The sequence below is a fragment of the Cebus imitator genome, unplaced genomic scaffold, assembly GCF_001604975.1.
Source record: "Cebus imitator isolate Cc_AM_T3 unplaced genomic scaffold, Cebus_imitator-1.0 Scaffold340, whole genome shotgun sequence".
Taxonomy (NCBI): Eukaryota; Metazoa; Chordata; class Mammalia; order Primates; family Cebidae; genus Cebus; species Cebus imitator.
In genome coordinates, this window is record NW_016107655.1 from 799,343 (window position 1) to 824,421 (window position 25,079).

General features: G+C 39.0%; 2 protein-coding genes across 3 annotated transcripts in view; one reads left to right on the plus strand and one right to left on the minus strand.

Annotated features, from left to right (window-relative positions):
* Window positions 1-21,390, minus strand: part of ACAD11 (acyl-CoA dehydrogenase family member 11) — a 102,341-nt gene extending 80,951 nt beyond the window's left edge. The window contains exons 1-5 of one of the 2 annotated variants that reach the window (XM_017505700.2): window positions 20,681-21,390; window positions 6,540-6,639; window positions 4,436-4,561; window positions 3,717-3,878; window positions 1,623-1,787 (exon numbers count right to left, since the gene is read on the minus strand). In XM_017505700.2, the coding sequence (XP_017361189.1) occupies window positions 1,623-1,787; window positions 3,717-3,878; window positions 4,436-4,561; window positions 6,540-6,639; window positions 20,681-20,829 (702 nt within the window). In that variant the 5' untranslated portion in view covers window positions 20,830-21,390. Of the gene's footprint in view, window positions 1-1,622; window positions 1,788-3,716; window positions 3,879-4,435; window positions 4,562-6,539; window positions 6,640-20,172; window positions 20,590-20,680 lie in introns of those variants that run through there. The other variant, XM_037730346.1, reaches the window with a different exon arrangement.
* The window catches only part of UBA5 (ubiquitin like modifier activating enzyme 5), an 18,950-nt gene continuing 15,252 nt past the window's right edge, over window positions 21,382-25,079 (plus strand). Inside the window, exon 1 of the mRNA XM_017505701.2 lies at window positions 21,382-21,774. Within this exon, the coding sequence (XP_017361190.1) occupies window positions 21,614-21,774 (161 nt within the window). The 5' untranslated portion in view covers window positions 21,382-21,613. The remainder of the gene's footprint in view (window positions 21,775-25,079) is intronic.

Sequence of the window (25,079 nt, forward strand, 5' to 3'; positions counted from 1 at the left end):
AAAAAAAAAAAAAAAAAAAAAAAAAAGAACATTAAAAGATAATGATATGTGTTAACAAATTAGTATTGCAAATAAATAACTAAAAGCTATGCCTTTATCAGTTGTTTCATTAAAAAAAAAAAAGTCTCCCAAACTATTGACTATCCTGTTTGTCTGAAGGAAAATGATACCTGTTTGACAACTTTAGTCCTATAAGAAATAGGTTTTAAATATGAGATTAAATGTAAAAGGAAAACAACAACTTGGTACTTATTGAAGTTTACCATTATTTTCAGCATATTATGACTAATCCCAAATTTAAACATCTCAGTAGAAAATATATAATCCATTAGAAGATCTAGGTCTGAATTTTTTTCTTACTTGCTTAAGATTAGGAAAGTACTATAGATACAGAACATATGGAGAACTCTGACTTATTCAAGGATAGGTTCCTAAAATATTAATCACATGACACAGATCAAATACGGGTCAGATCCTGCTATGTTTTAAGGCATATGTTTTTATAATTTTCTATGTAATAAATTAGCATATTTAATTTTTCTAAGAGTAATTAACAAGGTTAGAATTCAGAATTCATCAGTGTCCTTAGCAAAAGGTTACACATGAAAGCATATACATATATAATTACATTCACATAATTTTAATATCCAAATTGACTTTTCTATAAAATGTTTTTCTCCTGCTGGTAAACATGCTTACATGTGTTTATATTCTTTTTGGATTTTCAATTGATATATACTATTTTGAGTTATGACAATAATGCAATGTATAATGGTATTTTCCACCATCTTTTCCAGTAAGAAAGAAACACAAAACCTGGAAGTTTAGCACATGAATTTAGAGCAGCTCTTCCTGCCCTAAAACATCTTAGCATTCTAATAAAATGCATAAACCCAGAATAAATCCTCCTCTCAGAAGCAGGATTCATGGAACTGCAAATCTTTCTCATGCATGTAGGAATACTAAGCGCCAAATGGCATGCCTAAAAGCATATGGTTAATCAGAGGATAACTGAGAAAGTTTCTTCATTCCCAGTATACTGTAATCCAAGGCCTCACTATAGGTGCTCAGTGGAGGGTTACAGCTTTCATTTATTTATACTCTTATAAAGAGTACAATGTGCACATTTATACAGAGCAAGGTTATATTAATCTCATGTAATTATTTTGAAGCCTCAAGAAGCTTTTGAAATTTTCTATTCTCTGAACTTATAATAAATAAATAATACATTCTTCATGAGATAGGACTAAAAACCACAAAGAAGTATAAATGAACCAGGAAAAAAAAAGCAAGAGCATGGATAAGCTAAATATTTTAACTAGTAGATGAAAAACTTCTTTGAAGAAGACAGCAACACGCAGGTAGAATTCCCAAATCCTTTTTAAGCAGTAAACCAGATATCACTTGGGATTAGAACCAGTCTCAAAAGTAGGCAGCTAACCTATGCTAGAAAATCTACAGGACTCCTTTCTAAAAATTTTGAGTGATGAAGACAGTTCTGAGCTATAGGGGAAGAGGGAGTGGGTTGGGCTCCTTCAGTGCTCTGGAGTGGGGGGACATTTACTTAGTGCTGTGTCACAGAACAGACCTGCTCGATTAATTGTAAACATGGCTAACTGTACCTCTTTAGGGTGAAAAACGGTGTTATCTAGTCTGAAATCTCCATGAACCAAATTCTCTTCATTGTCATTATCCGGCAAGTTCTTCATTAGCCACTCGGATAGCTGTTGCATGGCAGGGATGTCCTGATGAGCTGTAGCTTGATATTGCTTTGTCCAGGTTGATACCTAAAGACATATAAATAAGAAAAATGGTAAAGCTGAAAGTAGAATGTAAGATCTAGCAATTCTAAAATTAAAACAAAATTCAAGTGCTGTTTTACTCCTTAATACTCAAGGCCCATGCTGGTGATACACATGTCAGCCTAAAACAGTCAAATCAGCCTAAACCTTAAACATTTAAGTTTCTTTTCCATGTAGTTTCATTTTCCTTACCTAGCTTTTTATCAGGAAAAAAAAAATACTGGCCTAGGCATCAAGAGATGTCGGTTCTAGTCTTTATTCAGCAACTATTTTGTAGAAGAAAAAAAAAAGAATGCATACAAACACATACACTCTCTCTCTCTCTCTCTCTCTCTCTCTCTCACGCACGCATGCGCACGCGCACGCACACACACACACACACACACACACACACACACACACACACACAAATAAATAGCCATAGATAATTTCTGGAAAGGGTCACTAGAAGTAAGCCCTGAAAAAGGGAATATGGGAACTAGAAGAAAAAAGAAAGATATTTACTTTTCTTCTTTTTCTTTTTGAGACGGAGTCTTGCTCTGTCCCCCAGGCTGGAGTGCAGTGGCGCAATCTTGGCTCACTGCAACCTCCGCTTCTTGGGTTCAAGCAATTGTCCTGTTTCAGCCTTCTGAGTAGCTGGGATTATAGGCACACACCACAACACCCATCTAGTTTTTGTATTTTTAGTAGAGACTGGGTTTTACCATGTTGGTCAGGTTGGTCTCAAACTCCTGACCTTGTGATCCCACTGCCTCGGCCTCCCAAAGGGCTGGGATTACAGGTGTGAGCCACTGTGCCCAGCCTACTTTTCATTTTAATATTCTTTCTTATTACCCATAGAATTTTTAAGATATATTACAGGTATAAGTAGTATAAAGATCTTCTATTGTTCTTAGAAACGAATGCAAACAAATCAACCTATTCTTAAAGCCCTCTAACAAGTGGGGCCATATTGTTTATTTGCTTTTTTATCTCCATTTCTCAAGGTAACTTTGCTCAATTTCGCGCAATAGAGCAAAGATCTTTACTTTGTCTTACCCAGTCATATTGACTTGGGTTTAAATTCTATCTAAGCCACTTACTTGTGTATTACTTGATTGATGCAAGCCTCCCTTTCTTTATTTGCAAAGTGGGAGTAATAATACCTATATCTTAGGGTTGTTGTAAAGATCAAAAAAGAGAGGTTGACAACTCACCCTGCCATGTAGGACTTAGCATATAGTGAGGACTCTCTAAACTTTAGGTCCATTTTCTCTTTCCTAATCCCCATAAAATGATATGCTTACAAAGGAAAGCAGCTCCATGTATTTCTAGTATTGCTTTCCTTTAATTTAAAATGATCCCCATCACTTTAAATTTTATCTTTCCATAAATACTCATGAGATCTCTCTCCCAGAAAACTTTATATAAGCAAGGGCATCCCAACTTCCAACTTTTGAATGACACAGCTCTCATGATGAGTATCAAACAACTTACTACTAGATTTTATACTCTTTTATACCTTTTTCAGGTTTCATGTATGACATGCATACACAGGTCTCTCCAAAATGACAAGTTCTTATGGGAGGAACCTATTCTATATTTTTCTTGATATTTAACACAGTACTCAGCAGATATTAAACATGCAGTCAAGCTTAATAAATGTCTGCTAGTCCAACTTAGAAAGAAAAAACTGTACAGTTAAAAGTATTGGAAAATTAGGTGAAGAGTCTAAAACAGAAGATTTTGCTGAACAAAGCCCAATCTAAAAATATAAGATAATTTTATGCTAAAAACAAGTTATTCTGAAGGATAATGTTAAAAGTCATAGCTAAAAGTTTCAGAAAATTATACAATAATAGGTTTTTATGTTGACTAATAAATATATTATTTACAAGAACTTGAAAAAGATAGGAATTTATGTGGATGTATTACCTGTCTTTTGCAGTACCCAGCACCTATACCATATCCTTCCAGCTGCAATGACTGTATACTCAAGGAATGTAACCGAGCCAGTGTTTCTACCATGGCCACATACAAGGCTGAACGTTCTGCTGGGCTAACTTCAGGAATTGTTAAATCACGAAAGATTCGACCCTATGGAAGTGATTACAACAGATTATTTAAATGTGTGCAACCAATACTTTGCAGAATCTACTAGAAAAACATTCATTTGTGAAATATATTTAATATTAGAGTATATGTGCCAAAGGGAAAATACAAGGATATGCCAAGATGACTATAAACATCAAAACTACTATCAACTATTTTAAAGAAAAAATTTAAAACACATTTTGAATTTATTGTTCTTAATGGCTTAAACTATGTGAAGATGGGTTTTCCCTGCTACCTTATGGACAAGTTGGTTATTGCCATTACATATAGATCTTTACTGACACCTAGAGGCAAATTTAAGAAAAAGTCAATATCTCTTAATTACTAAATTTGTTTCTTGTCTATTATATCCCTCCCTTTGTAAGTGCTCATATTTGAACAAAATTTTAAGCCTTTGCAAAGCAATCTAATTACCTAAAATGTTAAATAACAAATTATATCATTTATTAGCATCATAATAAAACTTCATGTAATAAAACATCCTAACTTCATAATTAAAAGTAAAAGCAACAACAAAATAAGATTAAGTGTTAATTTACCTGCACATGTTCCATTATGTAAAATTCTGTTCCAATGACAGACGTATCATTGCAGTACAGTATAGGCTTGGGAACGGGGAATCCAACTGAAAACAAGGCTTTCTGGACCATAAATTCTCTATCAATCTAAATAGGATGATGAATCATTAAAAATCAGAGAAATTGATTTAATTTTATTTAAATTTAATACCTACTCATGAGCTAAACTTAAGGCTAGAGAACTGTAAAACAGTATCAACAAATAACCCAGAGGATAATAGTAATAATTTTCCTAATAGTGGTCTTGGTATAATCATGATTACAAATTAGACTACTGCTAAAAAATGTAATTTAATTAGGATAAGAAGATGAGCACCTGCATGAGACTTAATACTGGCTCTGATAATGCCAAGGCAATAGTTAATGTTTACAATATTTCACATATTTTATCATAAAACAACCTTTTGTCCTCAGCAGTTCCCTGGTGGGCTGGTTGTTTTTTCAGGTCTTCCAAGGAAGCTCACGTAAGTCTCTATTCTAGCACTCTACTGTAGTCAGCTACAGAGAGCTGGGGGTGAGAGGTGGGTGGTGGTGGAAGGAAAAGTACGTTCCCCTTCTGCAGAGCATGGGAGGCATGTGTTTCCAGGGCAGGGACATGGGGATCTTTCCTGGCACTCAGGACTGCTGTGGAGCTCAAGATAACTACCAGGAAAGTAGGCAGCTGGAGGCAAACTGGAGCCCAAATAAGATAGTAGGAAGAAAATGGTTTCCTTAATTAGGACAGATGCACAGGCCTATCACTCAGGACCCAAGGGCAGAGCTGTTGATGCACGCGAAGTAAGGACGGCTCATCTGCATGTAGTCACCTGGCCTCAGATTCAGACAATGGTGACTGACCATTCTAAGGAGGGGAAACTATGCAGTTCATTTTGATATCAGGAAGTAAAGCAGCTGCTACAGCAGTAACTGGAACAGGAAACTAACGAAACCCATGTCCAAGGTGAGAGAAGCCAGTGGTATCAGGGGCTGTGGAAAAAAAGTGTTTGTAACTTCTCTGGTGTTGGGAGATGAGGGAGAGGTGGAAAACGGGGAGAGGGCAAGAGGGTTACACAAGCAAAAAGAGGATCATATAGGAGGAGCATTGCTTTTTTCAGTGCAGTGTTGAGAAAAATGAAGGGAGTTGAAACAAAGTACTCCAGATCCTTGTACTTGGGCTGAGAGCATTATGCCCTGTTCTGATGTGTTCAGGTGGGATGTTTTCAAGAAAAGAGACAAATAAAGCTGTTTACTGGGGCATGGGTAGGGATTCTCCTTCAGCCATGCCAAACTGAGATTTAATAAAAGTTACCCAACTTTTTTTAATCTTAAGCATCCAAGTTCCTTCATGTTTCTGGGAATATGATATGGGACCAAGAAAGTTCTATAGAATCTACATTTTTTAATACTGTGATATTAAGTCTACCCCACAACTGTCCTTCCCCAGTGAGTTGGGCCTGGGAATCACCTGCTGTACATGATTACAGTCATATCCTAAATATGCACAGTGCTTTTAATGTTCTCCAGTACTTGGATTTCTGTCCCCTTCTGTTCTCTGGAAATCTATAGATAATAATGTTTTCTGAAGACAGAAAAACTTAGTTTTTAACAAAAATCTTTTATAATTCTCACTGTCTAATATTTAGAGGGTACTGTAAAATATTTATTCAAATCTTTTTATCACCAAAAGATTAGAGGATTGTCATAGCAAATATATTAAAATAATTCTGAGTAGATATCATTATGTATTATAATTTAAATATATAACAAAACCAAAATATCTATAGATGAGTAGCACTGAAAATATTCATTGGCTGATTTTACTTCTAGCCAACAGTGTAGAGGACAATCAAATACACAAAAGAAGTGGGTATTGTTCAAGATTAATAGCCTAAAGATAGGCTTACATTTTAACCTCAAATCCTTTCTTAAGACAAGATATAATTTAAGGGAAATTTTCATTAAAAATAAAATACATTTTATGTTATTTGGCAATCATAAGATGCTTTTTAAAAGTATATTGGCTTTGTGTGTATTCAAAACATTTATTTGTCACCAAAGAATTTATCATTATATTTGTATACTATACCTTATGTGCTTTAGGAAGAAGTGAACCTGGTGGTTTTTTCCTGAGCACATATGCTTGAAAGCCCTTCTGGAGATAAAAGGTTGGATTGGACTGTCCTGATCTGGATAAAAGTAAAGAAAAGGTCAATTACAAAGATATATTTTCCTTCATCCCCAAATCCTACTGAAATGTCAGAAGAAACAAATGAAAATAAATTCATCCCAGTGCTGGAAAATCAAGAGAGGTGCTATCAGCAGCTCACAACATGAATTTCTAGATGATATTAAAGCAGATGGCAACATACTGGCAGCTGAAGAGTCTGACCCACACAGATAGAAAAGAGGACCCCACTTCCTGACTGCAAATCATAAGTTTTATCAGGAGAACCTGTAGAACAATGACTGATGTAAGTAAATAAAGAATCTGAGAAGAGATTGTAAGTGATCAGTCAGAACATGAATTAAAGGATGCAGGAACAGCTGGGTTAATTCCCCCTCATCTGCCTTTAGAGAGATAACCCCCATAGATGTCACCAAGTCTAGTGCATGAATTCAGCTCTCTACAATGGGAGTTCTGAGAAGTGAGGTCCCACAGTAAGCATATGGTCCAGGGAAGTGCAATGCTGGCCCAGCTAATTCACAGACACCAGGGCATTGACTTTCCCTGCCAGATGAACAGAAATTCTCACCTAGACTAAGGATAAACACTTCAGCTACCAAAACTATTCAGTCTATACCTTCACTTATAATATGGGCATTTAAGAATCACCCAACTTTTGAAGAATCCAGCTGTATAAAGGAGAGATCTAAATGAAATAAACAGAAGAATCAATCCTTAAGGTAACAGGTAATAGGAGAAAGTAGAAAAAAAAAATCTTTGAAATTTCTTCCCAGGACTCCAATCTTCATCAGGAAAACACAAGCGTGAGCCTAGATTGAGTGTGGCAGCGGCTCCAGTGTCTATGTCTTCTATAAGTCAAACTCATCTTTCTTGGAAATCATATCAAAGAGCGCTGGTTTTGGTACCATCTAATCCTGTGTGGGTGCCTTTTACCACAGGAAGGTGGAGCTAATCGCCAGTGGTCAGGAATTAGGACCACCACATGCTATGCTGTCTTTATTGATACAGAACAATTTATATTTGATGCTGCAAACAGTCAATTGCAACGAATCTTACAAACACATTTTTTTTAAATGCCAAACATCTGATTGGATGCATTTTTGATGAGGCAGTTCTCTAGTCACATATAAAGTACTGGTCTTTCATGATACTAAATGACTCAAATTAAATATAAAGGAAAAACTAAAAGCTTCTTGTTGAACATAGAGTGACCCAGCAAGTCTGCTTCCACATATATATCCAAGAGAACTGAACACACAAAATTAATACAAAAACTTGCACATGAATATTCACAGCAGTACAATTCACAACAGCCCAAAATCAGAAAAAGATCAAAAGAAAGAAAAAAAAAAAAAAAAGAAACAGCTCAAATGTCTGTCTGTCTGCAGGCAAAAGGATAAACAAAATGTGGGCTATCTATACAATGGAATATTGTTTGGCAATAAAAAGGAATAAAATGCTGATCCATGCTACAACAAGGATGAATCTTGAAAATATTATGTTAAGTGAAAGAAGCTAGTCACAAGACTACATACATATTATGTGATTCCATGTCTATGAAATGTCCAGAATAGGCAAATCCATAGTGACAGAAAGTAGATTAGTGGCAGCCAGGGATAGAGGGCAGAAAAATTGGGAGATACAAGTTTCTTTTGGGGTGATGAATATGTTCTAGAATTAGATAGTGGTGATGGTTGTATAATGTTGTGAATATATGGAAATCAACTGACTTGTACACTTTAAAACTGTTAAATTTAAAAATTTTACATTATATTAATTTCTCAAAAACAAACAAAAACAATTAAAAGTTTCTATTTTGAGGAAGTATCTAAAGTGGTTATAACAAAGATAAAAAAAATTGCAGAAGCCCATCTGTGTGGGCAGGATTACTGTCAACACTGTCAGTACAGTACTCACTAAATTTAACCACTCCAAGCATCAGGCCTCCAAATAGCCTGCAACCGTTGATGGTCTCAATGTAAGAATCATCACTGAGCTAATAGTCATAATATTGGTTAGTTCTTGGACAAGATATTTGGTGCCGAGAGAAATGTGTTGATCTATAACCTAAGAGATGGTACTTTTGATGTGTCCAACCTCCACTGACAAACAGAAAATCTTTGCATATAAGTGTAGCCATGGACACTTAGTTGGTTAGAGAAGACTTTAAACATAATCTCATGAGACCCTACTAAGCCATCCATAGCACTGATTCACTTAGAAGCATACACAGGCAGGAACAACAGGACGTGGCATGGCAGCATCAGATGAGTTTCTTCAGCAGACTCCTTGCAGCAGTCTAAGGTTTACTCTATGTCCCTATCCTCCCCACCCAGTGTCCCCCAGTGACAGCTCAGGTGCAAGGGAATGAGATCAGAAAATGGGCGAGTATAGGTGCCACCTTGATTTAGATGTCTTTGTCTATTCAGGCTGCTATTATAAAATACCATAGACTGGGTGGCTTATAAACAATAGAAATTTATTTCTCACATTTTTGGAGCCTGGAAAGTCCAAAATCAAGGCGCCAGCAGATTCAGTGTCTGGTGAGGACCCACTTTCTTAGAGATGGTGCCTTCTTGCTCTTTCCTCACATGGTGGAAGAACCAAGGCAGTTCTTCAGAGTCTCCTTTATAACACTGGTCCCATTCTTGAGGTCACTGTACTTATGATCCAATCATCTCCCAAAGACCCCACCTCTTAATAACATTACCTTGGGAGTAAGGATTTTCAACATATGAATTTTGGAGGGACACAAACATTTAGATCATAGTAAAATCTCATGCCCTACAGGAGCCATTATCTATAGTAGCAGTCCTTTGGCACCAGCTTCCAGGGCCCTAGCAAAGGACATGACTAGTTGAAAGAACTCTCTACACTTAGGGAAGCCCAAAGCTATGCCTCTCCACTAGATACTTACAGTTCATTTATAGACCTTCCAGTTCAGATGTAGTTTATTAATTGATGTTATTTTTACCATAGCAATGTTGCCTGGAAACACAGCTGATATGCCACTTTACCAAGTTTTCAGAATTATAGAGCTAGAAAATTAAATAAATTTATCCATAGAGCAGGAGAAAAGTTTTTTTAACCCTTTATTTATATCACCGTTGACAAGTCTCAGACTCACGGCATCATCCTAGAGGGAGCGTCTACCTGCCTCTCTAAGCTTTAGAAACTCAGAAATTCCTTCAGAAATTTTTCAACGGAAAGGAACTGAAAAAAATAAAAATAAAAAAGCATTGGCCCTGATAAGGGAGTCAGTTATCTTTGTGGCTATCTAGGAAGCCATCTCCTCCCTTGTCCAGAGATTTGAAAATATTCAGGATTTGCTGCTTTTTAATTTTACTCCTTTGCCTTTGGTATTGAAGCCACTGGTAAAATAATGACTAATCTGATCAAGCGTGTTTAATACAACCACTCATACTAAGCAGAGTCAGACCTTCACCAACTATGTACTCTGACAACCAGTTTGGTTTGCTCATTAAGATTGATGAAATTGAGTAAGCAATGATGAAGGATAACAATCAGCCTGGCAAATTTGAACTCACAGGATTTCCACAGATTTACATAACTTTTTGTATTGATGCCAACAGCATCTCAAAAATGTTTGCTGTTGATAAGAGATCAGGAAAAAAGAAGATTAAAAGACATATGACCCAGTATTTGCACATAGAAACATTGAGCATATGGTGCAAGAGGTATAAAAGTACAAAGCTGGAAGATGAGAAACAGAGAGACAATTTTGCATAAGAAGTTGGTCAGATCCTATGTATTCAATAAGCCACAGTAGAAAATAAGAGATGGCAAAGCAGAATCAAAGGTGAAGTCAAACAGAAGACTCTTGACAAGTACAATGGAGTCATCAAATAACTGGTCAAGAATCTCATTACTGAGAATGAAGAATTTAACATCAGCCAAAAGAGCTGGAGAGGGTCCAAACCCTGCCATTATCACAGTGTACCAGAGCTAGCACCATGCTAGGTGCTTTGCTGGGGACTTCCCTAGAAGTGGTTGCTCATCCTTAGAGGTGCATATTCTGGAACCATGACTACAGAAACTGACTAAGCCAACCAAAACACAACATGAAGTTTGAACATGAACATGAAATCTGAAGGACTCTGATGTGTAGGAAGTCAGTTTAGTGGCAGTTTAAAAATAATAATATTTGAGCTGCTATTTCATATACTAATAGACATTTTGAATACCTGAATATACACAAGGTAAGGGAATACCATTGTATTTTATTCATATGATAATAGGTAGAAACTGCAATTCACGATAGAGGAGAAAGCCTTTTAAAATTGACATTAACAAAAAGAAAAACAGTGAGTCCACACTACTTAACCTAGTATAAGACTGTCCCTCTCCAGCCCCAATACATACCTACCACTTCCCATTTCCTATCACTGACAGCACTGCTGCTTGAGACTCCTGGAACTGGTTTCATTGTGTTCTTTAACTCTCTTTATATCAATACCAGAAGTCCTGAATTCCCATTTATACTTGTCTACTGCATTATAATTACCATAAGACTCTGCATGTTCCCTATTTTCTCCCACGTCTTCTCCACCCCCTCAACTCCTGATATCCTTCCACTGTGCCCCTGGAACTCATAGTCTTTCACAATCCCATACAGCTTCAATATCTTCTCTGAATAGACTCTTCACCTCCTTGCTCTAACTAAAACCTGAATATTCCATGAGGATCCTGTTTCCTTTGTAGGCTTCTTGAGTGGTAGATGTCTTTCCCACCTCAGTTTTCTAGTAAGCCTGGATGGAGTCTATCCTTCCTGAAACTCACTGCCACCTCCAGACTCTTTGCTCTCCCTCCTGTGTAAACTCTTCCCTCAGCCTTGAATCTCATATCATGAGACCCTGCCTCCCTCTACTGCTTTTTCTTGCAGTCATCTGCTCTCAGATCGTTTCCCCTAATTTCTTAAGGATTTTGGCATAATTCACTATTACTCTCATTAACACTACTGTCTTAATTACTGATTTCAAAATCTATACAAACGTCCCTTTTAATATTCAGGCCCATTAGTTCCTTGAATTTTTCTCCTCCAGTGATATTTTCCTTAACACTATGTAAGCCACTAATTCTAAGAGTTACAACCTATGCTTTAGCAATATCAACAGTAAAAACACTGAATAATTCTAGTTTATAAACATTTCTACCTCTGACCTCCTATCTTTACACTTACTCCTGCTAGTATCTCAATTCCAACAATCCTTCAATCAATCCTAGACCTACTATCCATTGATCATCCTGCCCTATACATCATATCCCTGGACCATGTCCTTTACCCAAGACTGTGGGAGTCCACCTCTTGCATCAGTGTGACCTAGATGTGAGACATGGAGTCAAAGGAGATAATTTTGGAACTTTAAAGCTTAATGACTGTCCCATTGGATTTTGGACTTGCATGGGGCCTGTAGCCCCTTTTGTTTTGGACAATTTCTCTGCTTTGGAACAAGTGTATTTTTCCAATGTCTATATCCCCATTGTATCTAGGAAGTAACTAACTTGCTTCTAATTTTACAGGCTCATAGGCAAAAGGGACTTGCCTTGTCTCAGATGAGACTTGGGACTGTGGACTTTGGAGTTAATGCTGAAATGACTGTCTCAGGTATGAAGACTTTGGGGGACTGTCAGAAGGCATGATTCATTTTAAAATGAGAGGACATGAGATTTGGGAGGGGCCAGGGGTGGAATGATATGGTTTGGCTGTGTCCCCACTCAAATCTTATCTTGAACTGTAGCTCCCATAATTCCCAATTCCCATGTGTCATGGGAGAGACCTGGTAGGGAGTAATTGAATAATGGGGCAGGTCTTTCCTGTGCTGTTCTCATGATAGTGAATAAGTCTCATGAGACCTGATGGTTTTATAAAGGGGAGTTCCCCTGCGCACATGCTCGCTTGCCTGACGCCATATAAGACATCCCTTTGCTCTTCCTTCGTCTTTTGTCATGATTTCAAGGCTTTCCCAGCCATGTGGAACTGTGAGTCCATTAAACCTTTCTTTCAGGTATGTCTTTATTAGCAACACAAGAACAGACTAATACATCCTTTCTTAACTAGCTTAAATTTGATAGTAAATTATATAACCACTACTTTGAATACACCTTCAATACACTTCACTTGCCCTTTTCTCACTTCATGGTGTTTGTTTGGCAAAACTCCCATCCTGGTTAAATTCTTTTTTTTTTTTTTGCTTACAATGATATAAATGGCCATAGCCGAAGAAAGACACAGATAGTCATAATTATTGTTTTGGGTTAGGTTATCGATAAACAGATCATGGGGAAAAACTGTATACAAGTGACTTATTGAGGAAATGTTTAAAGAATTAATAAGAAATATGGGGAAGCAGGTCATGGAAGGGGAGAAAGCCAAGCAAGGGTGTGATCTAAGACAAAGTCCCTTAGAGGGTAGCTTTAGCCTAATCTCACCAGTGTGTGGGTTGGGGGTAAAGGTAATGGGGGAACTCTGCTATGTCAGAGTTTAAAATATGTTTCTGAACCAAGAATAATAAAGATTTCATACTCCTGAATCACTATTGGTTAAGGTCCATTTTAGGTACTATAGCAGTAAGGGCAAAGGGTGCTCCAGTAGCCCACGGGTAGTCTGCCAAAAAAGAGCCACAGATGCTGTTTTTTGGAAGCAAAAACCAACAAAGGCAGGACATGTACAGCAACACTAAAAAGAAATCCAAGAGGATCTGGACTAAGCATTAATAATATCTACTGAAATATCTATTCTTGCTTCAAATTCATGACGGCAAACCTCAAAGTGAACTGTATCTGGCAATCATAGCTCATTCATTCTCCCATTCTCTTGGATGGCAGTTTCATAATTCTCTCTCTTCAAATCTCAAACACTTTCTTCTCCATCTTCATTCTCAGCTAATTAATTACTTAGTTTATGATTTCATGGAGCAAATAGGAGGAATCAAATGAGAACTTCCACAAGCTTACACTACTGTATCTACTGCATATAATCATCAATACCCATATATTCTGTATTCCCTCCAGAGTCTGGAGAAGGATATGCACATTTCTATCTAAGGGCAATCCCTTCTCTTGCATAGTAGATTCTTGCCTTCGTAAGGACTTCTTTTCAGCCCTCTCTCCTGCACAAAATTTTCTTTCTTTTAGATTAGTGTCATTAGCATACAAACATGCTGTTATTTAAAAAAAAAAAAAAAAAAAAAAGCCTTCTTTTGACCTCACTTCCCCCTCTACTTAAAACATTTCGATTTCCTTTTGTAGAAACACTCCTCAAGAGTTGTTTACATGTCTTCTTCCTATCCTCTTAAACCCATTTCAAGCAAGCTTTCATTCCCTTCTTTCCATTAATACTACTTTTTCAAGATCACTAATACAAACCAGGGTTTTCCCCCACCTCTTTGGCTACTTCTTCTCAGACTCCTTTGTAGGTTCTCTTAATTTGCCAACTTCTTAATATTGGGGTGCCGTGGACTCAGTCTTGAAACCTCCTCTTTATGTGGACTATTTTCTAAGTAAGACCTTTGATCTCATGTCTTTAAATATCTTCTTTTTGTTGATGACTCCCAAATTTATATGTCTCATCCAGATCTCTGCCCTGACCTCAAGACATATCCAACTGCTTACTATACACATCTACTTGGATGTCTAAAAGGCATCTTGAAACTTAACACTCCAAAACTGAGTTCCTCAAATTCCTCCTCAAATATGCTTTTCACCTGTATTGCAGTTCCTATAAAGAGGGAAATTAATAATTTACAATTGCTGTACAATAAAGCCAATTAACTGTGTTGTGTTCAATGCAATATAAATCCGAACCCTCAGCTCTGTCTAAAATTAACTAACTCCCTGTAAAACCTACCTTACCTAACATTCTTAGCAAGCTCCCAGACATCTAAAAGTTCCCGCTGCCCAGCTGCAAGGTCACAGGCAGATAACAACTGAGGAATATACACTGTGTTTCTCAAGATGCTATTTCCAAATGTAACATCGCAAGATATGTTACAGGTTGATTAACTGTTCTTTATTCTTTGTTCTGTAAATTTACTTCCTGCTTCATCATCCTGTATCCCAAAGGTGCTTAAAAGACTCTCAGTTTCTTGGTACCTCGTTCAGTCTTAGGAAGCAATTCCACTGAGCCCGTGATCATGTTAAATAAAATCCTCCTGCTTCCCCATCAGTCTCTCCAAGTCTCTGATTTCTTGCTTCACCTAATAACTTCATGTTTTCCGTTACAAAGACAGAAATGAAGTAATCTTCATCTCTTCCCTTCCTAATCCACATCTAATCAGTTAGTCAATCCTTCAAAATACAGCCATGCATTGCTTAATAGCAGGGATATGTTTTGGGAAATATGTTGTTAGGTGATTTTGTCATTGTGTAAACAACATAGAGTATACTTATGCAATCCTAGATGGTACAGCCTGATACGGAATAATGTTTTATAATCCAGTGGAGTCACTTATGACAGGTGACTTAGCTTACAGTAAAATCACTGATCCCTCAGAATAGTAAGCATATGTATGGTGGACTGAGGTGATTAGATAATCACCTGCTGTGGACAGGCACCGCTGACACTAGACAAGAAAGTGAAGCCCAAAGTGAACCCAAAAGTCAGCTGAAGATAATGGCCATGGACACTTCTGTGGAGAGCCGTAAAAGACTCAGAGAAAACAATCATGGCTGAGATGCCTGCAGAATCTCTGCCCCTGAGAACTCTGAGGACTTCTTTCCTTTGGCTGCAGTAAGCCCTGCTGGGAAAAGAGCAGCTACCCACCACCAGTGTCAGTGAGCATTCTGAGGAAAACCAAATGTGATTTTCTCAGTCCGTGTGCTGGTCTCCCAAGTTACTTACTGTGGTTCCCCTCTCTCTATTACTGCCTGTGTGTGTTGGATAGAGTTACATGATTGTTCTGTGGAAGCCACATAAGAAACCATGAATTCCTAAGCATTTAATGGGCACTGATTCATTGGGAAGCCTCTTAGCTGGTTGGAGTTAGCATAAGCAGGCTGACTTGAACCCGACAGGACACACCGGGGCTCTATGGTACAGCCTGCTGCTCCTAGGCTACAAACCTGTGCAGTATGTGACTGTACTGAATAGTGCAGACAATTAATTATAACACAATAAGCACTTGTGTATCTAAACATATTTAAACTCAGAAAAGGTACAGTAAAAACACAATACTATAAAAGGTACAGTAAAAACACAATACTATAATCTAATGGGCCCACTGCCATACATGCAGTCCATCATTGACCAAAACATCATTATGCAGCATGTGACTGTATACATACACTATGACCACTTCTCACCTATTCTTCATGACCACTCTGGTCAATGCCACTAGTGTCTCCCTGCTAGAGCATTGTAATACATTGGTGTCCTTGCTTCTGCTCTTGGCCCCTTCAGTCAACTCTCAACACAAGAAACAGAGATTATGTTTTTTTTTTTTGTTTGTTTGTTTTTTAAAAAAGACAGATCACTTCCCTCCTCTGCTCTAGCCTGTTTTAAATCTCTCCCCATCTCAATTCTAAGTAAAAGCCAGTCTCTTTATTGCTTGACAGGGTCCCTGTTGCCCTTGCTTACACTACTTCAGGCATTTGGGATGTGTTTCCTCAGCACACCAGGCACATACCCCTTTCAGGGCCTTTGCATTAGCAGTCCCCTCTGTCTGGAACACTCTTCTTCTGGACATTTACATGGTTCACATCTTCACTCTCCTTCAAGTCTTTGCTGAATGCTGTGTTCTCAAGGAAGCCTTCCTGTCCCACACCCAAACATTCCCTATTCTCTTTTCCTCCATGTTACGTATCAACTTCTACATTGTAAAGTTCAGAAATTGATTTTCCTGTCTGTCTTCTACAAACAGGATAGAAGTTCCAGAGAGACAAGATTTTTTGTTATATCCTCAGTGGTTGAGACAGTGCCAGATACATATTAGGCACGCAGCTACAAATCACAAGTTTTGTTGTATCAAGCTATATAATGCTTTTATTATTAATTCTAAATATTTTATATTTCCAGTAAGATTTAAGTTTTGCAAATTTAAAAAGTAAATGTTGCAGATAAAAAGAGTATATACAAAATTGGTAAGGCATGAGGAATAGTAGTGCCACAAACACCATTTTCACTACCCTGAGAAAATTCCTGTCTTTGAATCCCTGTATGTCCCTCCCCTTGAGTAAACTACTATTCTGAATTTTATATTTATCATTCCCTTGAAGTTCATCTCTGTATACAATATACTGTTCATTTCTCCATGTTTTTTATTCTGTGTTATGTATAGCTGTAGCTGAATCATTTTCCCTGTTGTATGGTACTCCATTATGTGAATATACTGCAATTTATTTATCCATTCTATATCTATAAACATTGTGTTGTTTCCTGGATTTTTGCTATTACAAACAGTGCAATTAACATCTTTGTAGATTGTCCCTTTACACTGTAATACAAGAAAAAGTCTCAGGAGTATACATCTGTGAGTAGAACTGCTAGGTCATAGGGCATGTGTATCTTCCCAACTTCTTTTTTTTTTTGAGATGGAGTCTTGCTCTGTTGCCCACATTGGAGTGCAGTGGTGCAATCTCGGCTCACTGCAACCTCTGCCTCCTGGGTTCAAGCAATTCTCCTGCCTCAGCCTCCCTAGTAGCTGGAACAACAAGCGCGCGCCACCATGTCCAGCTAATTTTTGTATTTTTAGTAGAGACAGGGTTTCACTATGTTGGCCAGGCTGGTGTTGAACTCCTGACCTCATGATCCACCTGCCTTGGCCTCCCAAAGTGCTGGGATTACAGGCGTGAGCCACCATGCCTGGCCTCCAACATCGTCTTTATAATGTTGAGTTATGTTTCAATCGTATATACTGATTCATACTTCTATATGAGTCCCTGTTGTCCCATATTCTGACCAATGCTTGATATTGTCAGTTTTTTGTTGTTGTTTTTGTTGAGACAGAGTCTTGCTCTGTCTCACTCAGGCTGGAGTGCTGGGGCACAATCTTGGATCACTGCAGCCTCCGCCTCCCGGGTTCAAGTGATTTTCCTGCCTCTGCCTCTTGAGTAGCTAGATAACAGGTGCCTACCACCACACCCGGTTAATTTTGTATTTTTAGTAGAGATGAGGTTTCACCATGTTGTCCAGGCTGGTCTCGAGCTCTTGACCTCAGGTGATCCACCTGCCTCTGCCTCCCAAAGTTCTGGGATTGCAGTTATTAGCCACTGAGAGCAGCCTATTGCCAGATTTTTTAAAAAGAAGTCAATCTGGATGTGTTAAATGGTTTCTCATTGTGTTTTTTTAAATTCGCATTTCTCTTATTACTACAGTGTAATGAAGTTGAGCATCTTCAAGTTTTTGCCCATTTTTCGGGTGAGCTATTATAGTTATTTATATGCTGAATATTAATATTTTAACCATTATATATACTGAAAATATTTTCTTTTGTCTTTTCACTTTAAGTAGTCTTTTAATGAAAATTTATCAATCATTTCCTTTGTGGTTTCTGCTTTTGCCTTTAAAAAATTTTCTTCTCTAAAGTCATAAAACTAACTTACATGTTTTCCAAACATTTATAGTTTTGCCTTTAACATTCGATTCTTTTATCTACCTGAAACTGTATAAGATAAAGAGCCTAATTTCTATTTCTTCATACAGATAACAATTATTCCAGTATAACTTCTCAAAAAGTTCTTTATTCCCCTCGCTGACTCTCAATGCCAAAACTGTCACATATCAAACTTTTATAAATATGTGGGTCTTTCTGTGAACTCTCCATTCTATTTCATTGGTCTGTTTGTCTATCTCTGTGCTAATATCATGCCATCTTAATTCAAATTTCCCACCTTAGGGTTCTTTAGAAATGTTTCTGCTATCTTTAATCCTTCACTTTATACATAAAATTTAGGAGCACTTTTTCAAATTAGAGAAAAAAATTAGGATTTTGATTGCCATTGCTTTGTATCAATAGATCGATAAGAAGAAAAGTGTTTGCAATATTGAATATTTCTATCCAATGACATAGCATCTCTTAATATCTAAAATTCTTTTTAAGGTCCTAATAAAAGTTTTACCATTTCTTTACAAAGGTCTTGACATCTTTTGTTTAGGTAATTTGTATTTTGATGCTCTTGTATGTTTTCGAAATGGCATTTTAATTGTTGCTAAAGTAGAGAAATGCAGTTGATTTCTGTACACTGAACTTTGATAGCATTTTACTGTCTGATTATTGGATCTTTAATCCATGAATCAATTAATTTCTAAACACATGCTAGCTGTCTTCTGTTAAACTTTTGGCATTAAAAAAAATTGTTTTTTCTTTTTCTTTTTTTTTTGAGACGGAGTCTCACTCTGTCGCCCAGGCTGGAATGTGGTGCCGCAATCTCGGCTCACTGCAATGTCCTTCTCCCAGTTCAAGGGATTCTCCTGCCTCAGCCTCCCAAGTAGCTGGGATTACCGGCGTGCATCACCATGCCCAGCTAATTTTTGTATCTTTAGTAGGGATGGGGTTTCACCATGTTGGCCAGGCTGGTCTCGAACTCCTGACCTCAAGTGATCCAGCCACCTTAGCCTCCCAAAGTGCTGGGATTACAGGTGTGAGCCACCACACTTGGCCAGAAAGCACATTTTCAAAATACAAAGATTGATTCTTTTGAATTTCTGAGACTTCCTTCATGGCCTATATGTTTTCCAATTTTTATAAACTTTTTCATGTGTCCTAGAAATGAATGTGTGTTCTCTGTGGGATCCAAAGTGCCATGCATATTAATTAAACCAAGCTTAAACAATATTCTGGAAGCAATTTTTATACCACAATTTCACTTATTGAACACAATTATGGTTTAACATTCAGCTTGGTTCAGAATTAAGTATATTCCAGTTATGTACTTCTTGAATGTTACTATCTCCTTTTTGCCAGAGCAGGACTAGATGCTCAAAGGGTAACACGTCCAAATTCCACAGTAAACAGAATAGTCGGAATTTGAACTTTGATCTGTTTTAGTTTGTTATAGCAAGAGGCTTCTAGCCTAGAAATCTCAGCTATTCTTTATTTCACCTTTTCGTTCATCATCCAATATCTGTAGGGAGGTGGGACTTTTAAATTCTATACCCTAAAATGTTCCCGGATCCATCTCCTTTACTACTACTTTCACTTTCACCAAAATCAGTAGTCAAAGAATATAAATGCCAGTGATAAAATGCCACTACTATACTGTGTTATTGCAATTTTCATGCCCTTTCACCTATATTACTGTACTTCGTTTCATTAATAAGACTAATCAGTACAGTCAGGTATTACAATTTAGTAAACTAGTTCTCAGAGAGTTTATATAACATATTTAAACTCCCAGACAGCAAGGGACAGATTCAGTTTTCTGAATGATAGGACTCTTTCTATAGCCCTGTATTAGAAACAATGCTATTTTTAGAATAAAGTTTTAAGAATGTATTGTCTATCAGAAAACATCAGACTAAAGCCTGATTCCTGGTGGGGAACTGTACTCTCAGAATCCTCTCACCCAGTTCCATTACCTCACTTCAAAAAACCTGAGGCCCAAAGTGGTGCTGTGACGTCCTAAGTGGAATAGCTAGTAGTACTCGAATTCGGATCCTCCTTCTGGTGTCATTAACTCAGCCTCCCGGAATATCGCCAATTAAACGGAATTACACCAGCTTCTCAGAAAAATATCTAAGGGTTATACCACAAAAGATCAGAGAAGGCATCTATTTCTCAGAGTTTCTAGCCTTAATTGCCTTAGAGAATCCTCAAGGGACATAAATCCATCCTTGAACAAAGGTTCCCTGGGACAGTGGAATGGTGAACATTATTGCGCTTCCATTACTGCCCTCCAATTGGGAAGACCCCACAGCATCGAATTCAGGGAGGCCGGCAATAGCAGCTCAGGCCTGCAGGGTGAGTCCACTGACAGTAGGAAAAGCAATCGGTATGGGAGAAATTTAGTAACCCGCCCAGGGCCAAAGGAAGGAAAACGCGAAGCACAGATTTGCTTCCGCTGTAGGCAAAGCCTGGCGTCTATACCTGTACTGAGCAATGGTCAGCGTAGCCTCACGTTCGGCCCCAAAGCCAGGCAAGTGCTGGTTTAGGTAGGCCTCCAGAGACTTGCGGTCGAACTTGTGCTGTGGCAGCACTTCGACCAAATCGGTCTTGCCAGTGGCACCTAGCTTCATGATCGCCCCCGCAGGCCACAGCAACGAGGAATCCACAGGTCTCGAGTGCCGACGTCCTTCAGGGTTGTGGCAGCGCCACCTTAGAGCTCCGGCTGAGGCCGGGGCGGGGTCTGGCTTCAGCCAACCACACACATGCTACGCGCTGTTGCTGAGCAACGCCGGTCCGCTGAATCTGGACGTCTTAGCTCTAGCCAAGTGCCAGAAGAGCCCAATGTATGTTCGGATTTCAGTTCTCCAGTCAGCGTCAGAGTTGGAGCCATCAATTTTAAAGAAAGCAAAGCCATGGTCATCGTTACGGGCAAGGAACAACGCAGAAGCCTCTTCCACCCCCAAATGTAATGCATCAGCAGGCGGAAGACCTGCAGGGTCCAGTTCAGAAAAAGGCCCGTCAGGACTTCGAGCCCAAGAATAAGAGATCCTGTTTCTCCTAAACACCCGGTTAGAAAGGCAACGTCGCAGGCCGCCTGCTCTGGACACTTATCACCCTGGTCCTGCTGCAGCCGGGTTTAGCCGACCCAGCGAAGAAGGAAGCCGAAAGAGCCAGTTTTTTGCTGAGGGGGAGCGATGTCTGCGACGCACCGGAAGCGGCTCCGAGGAAGGCACGTAGGAGTGGCGGAGACGTGTCTGTTTGTGAGGCGCTGGGGGCACTTCCCCAGGGCTTTGGGTTACGAAGGCAGCATCTAGGTGCCTCCCCACGTACCCCTCGCGGGCCCAGCCGAGCAGCGTGGGGCGAAGGCGGCGGCGAAGGCCCGGGCTGGGAGCGTTGGCGGCCGGAGTCCCAGCCATGGCCGAGTCTGTAGAGCGGCTGCAGCAGCGGGTCCAGGAGCTGGAGCGGGAACTTGCCCAGGAGAGAAGTCGGCGGGTGGCGGGGAGCGGCGACGGAGGGGGCGGCCGGGCCCGCATAGAGAAGATGAGCTCAGAGGTGGTGGATTCAAATCCCTACAGGTAACCTGCGTCGCCAGTCGCAGGCAGGCGAGGTGGACGAGGTCAGGCTCCGTGAGATCAGGAGTGAGGCGCTCCCCACGTCCGGCTCATGCGGACTCCCGCCACCCTTTTCTTGGGGGGGGATCCCGTTCCCAAATGGGCAAGGCCACATCTTAGTACTGATCAGAAGATGTTCTTTTCTTTTTTTAAAAAACCTCCGGTGAGTCAGCCATATGGTGCTGCACCTATGCTTGCTGAGGACGTGTGTCCAGTTTCCTATCGCCCTTGCCTCTAATTAATCCACTTCGCTGTGCATGAGACTGATAGTAAGAATTTTCAGAACATGTGATCAAATGTAAAACCTGCTAAGAGTAAACTTGAAGTTTTATTAAAGGCTTATCAATGCATCTTAAATGGGGCGGGGCGGGGGAGAACAAGGTTAGCTCTTACCTGAGATATTCGGGTGCTCCTTAGCACCTCAAACCATTTGACATTACCAAGACTGCCCACGCCTCAGTTTTCTTCTTTCCTAACAAAGTTTGTCAATTCAGCAGATGGAATATAGTAAGGACTCTACCTCCAGTAAGGTAAATGCGCCTTCCTTACCCAGGAGAGTAGAGATTTCTCCAGGCTGACTGCAGGTTAAGGGTAAAGACTCTACTTCCAGGCCGATTGCAATTCAAATCTACTCTCTTAGTAGCTCCCTAACCTTAGGCAAGTTGTGAAACTCTCCGCTTCAGTTTTACCTGTAAAATGAAGATAATAGTAATATCTTTCTTTGTTACAGTTGTGGGGATTGAAAAAATCAGTATGTATAAAGTTCTTAGAGTAGTGCTTGTACATGGTAAGGCTTATGCAATATTTTATTGCTTGGTGCATTCAGTAGCAAGCAGTTACTGAGCTTTCAGGGTGCTAAGCACTTTATATGCATTTTGTCCTCTCACCAAAACCCTATGGGATTGCTACCATTTCACCCCCCAACATTATATAGATGAGAAAATTGAGGCTTAGAGAGCCACCTCAGGTCATAACATTGGTAGTAAATAATACGGCCTGTCTTGCATTAGATTTGTCTTAATCCAATATTCTCATGGAACTATCTCCCCAGTAAAAACAAATAAACAATTAAGTCGTGTAGCTAAAAATTGTATAGTGTTAAAGTAAATGAAATGGGAAGATTTTATTGTTGCTTTTTTCCTTTAAAGAGCATAAGATTTTTGATTTTTAAAAAAGGTTTTAGTTTGTGATATATAAAGCCACAGTAGAAGTCTTAGGGTGCACTGTTTTAACTGTGTTGCCAAATATGAAGGGTTAATGGTCCACAATTTTTAGAGATTAAATAAGCATGAATTGACATCTCTAATCAGAATAAGTGGAAACTATTTGACATTTTTAAAATGTTTTAAAATTTTACAAATGAAGACTTTGAAATTTTCCCTCCAGAATGAAAAGCAGAAGAATATGGGTCATGAATTTAAGTTGTCTTTCAGACATTATTTTAATATGAGATGATCCCTTGTCATTGTAATAATAACAAGACTTTCAGAACTCAAGTCTAAATATTTAGTATTTTCTTTTTTCTTTTTTTTTGAGATGGAGTCTTGCTCTGTTGTCTAGGCTGGAGTCAGTGGAGCGATCTCGGCTCACTGCAACCTTCGCCTCCCAGGTTTAAGCGATTCTCCTGCCTCAGCCTCCTGAATAGCCGGGACTCTAGGCACGAACCACCACGCCTGGCAAATTTTTGTATTTTTAGTAGAGGTAGCATTTCACCATATTGGCCAGGCTGGTCTCGAACTCCTGATCTCGTGATCTGCCAGCCTTGGCCTCCCAAAGTACTGGGATTACAGGCGTGAGACACTGTGCCTGGCCCATATTTAGTATTTTCTGATTTGTACCATTGACTTTATTAAAATTGTTATACAGGAGATGGCTGTTTGACACCCAAAGCTGTTGACTGGTATGTGGAATTTTAATAAAGGTCAACCTTAAGTTTTTGAATTGTTCATACAGCAAATATTTACTGAGTACCTTATTGTCTCCAGTCTTCCTTGACACTGTTACTCACTTTGTATTGGGTACTTATTATTTGCAGACACTATGAATACAAAGTAGACATGGTCTTTTCCCTCTAGAGCTTACCAGATGAGTGTGAGATCAATAGAAAAGTAAACATGCCATTGCAGTATAGGTGGTAAGAATTATGATCAAGTACACGGTTATTGAAAGATATAAGAAAGGGATATGTATGTGTTCAACACCATTTTAATTGCTTCAAGAGATACAAAAGAAATATAAAGCCCCTGACTTTTGCTTCAGTTTGAGAGACTACATGGATGTGGGATATTGATCAAACAACACAAGGAACTGTAAAATTATGTGGTATGGAATGTAGTTATAAGCATGTGGAAAAACTGCAGAGGCTTTGAGATTAGAAAACCTGGTATCAAATCCTGGCTCAGAAACCCAGCTGTATCCTGTTTGCCAGTTAGCTGATCTTGGGCAGTTGATTAACCCAAATCATTTCCCTCATCTGTAAAAGGGGGTTGCCACCCATCTTTCTCAGGTTATTTGTAAAGATTGAAGGGAGCATCAAGGTAAATATAGCAAATTCCTGTGATGCAGGTGCCATCACTTTCTACCCATCCCCACTAAAGTGACAGTAAAGCAACTTTTTAAAAAGAAAACTCCCTTTGAAAATATAAAGGGTTCCTATTAATAACTGGTGGGAAGGGGTGGGGCCCTGTACTTGAAGATTATAGTAACAATTTGGAAACTAGAGAAGGGATGGGTGAAGGTAACCGATTTAATAGATTCAGAGAAGTTTAATCTTAAGCTTGTAACCCACTTTATTCCAAGAATCTCCCAAAAGCCTCAGGAATAGGCACAGGTACTTGCAGAACTTCAGGTAGAGCTAAAACAAAACAAAACAAAACAAAACAAAAAAACCTTTCCGTTTTTTTTTTTTTTGAAAATCTGTTGAAACAAAGCCGCAGATCCCCTACTCCACTGTGGGTAGCTGGGCAAATGCTCCTTCCCTACCCAGAAGAGGAGAGATTTCTTCATTAGAAAGAGTAAAATAGAAGATTTCCAAGAGGCCGGGCGCGGTGGCTCACGCCTATAATCCCAGCACTTTGGGAGGCCGAGGCGGGTGGATCACGAGGTCAAGAGATCGAGACCGTCCTGGTCAACATGGTGAAACCCCGTCTCTACCAAAAATACAAAAATTAGCTGGGCATGGTGGTGCACGCCTGTAGTCCCAGCTACTCGGGAGGCTGAGGCAGGAGAATTGCTTGAACCCAGGAGGCGGAGGTTGCGGTGAGCCGAGA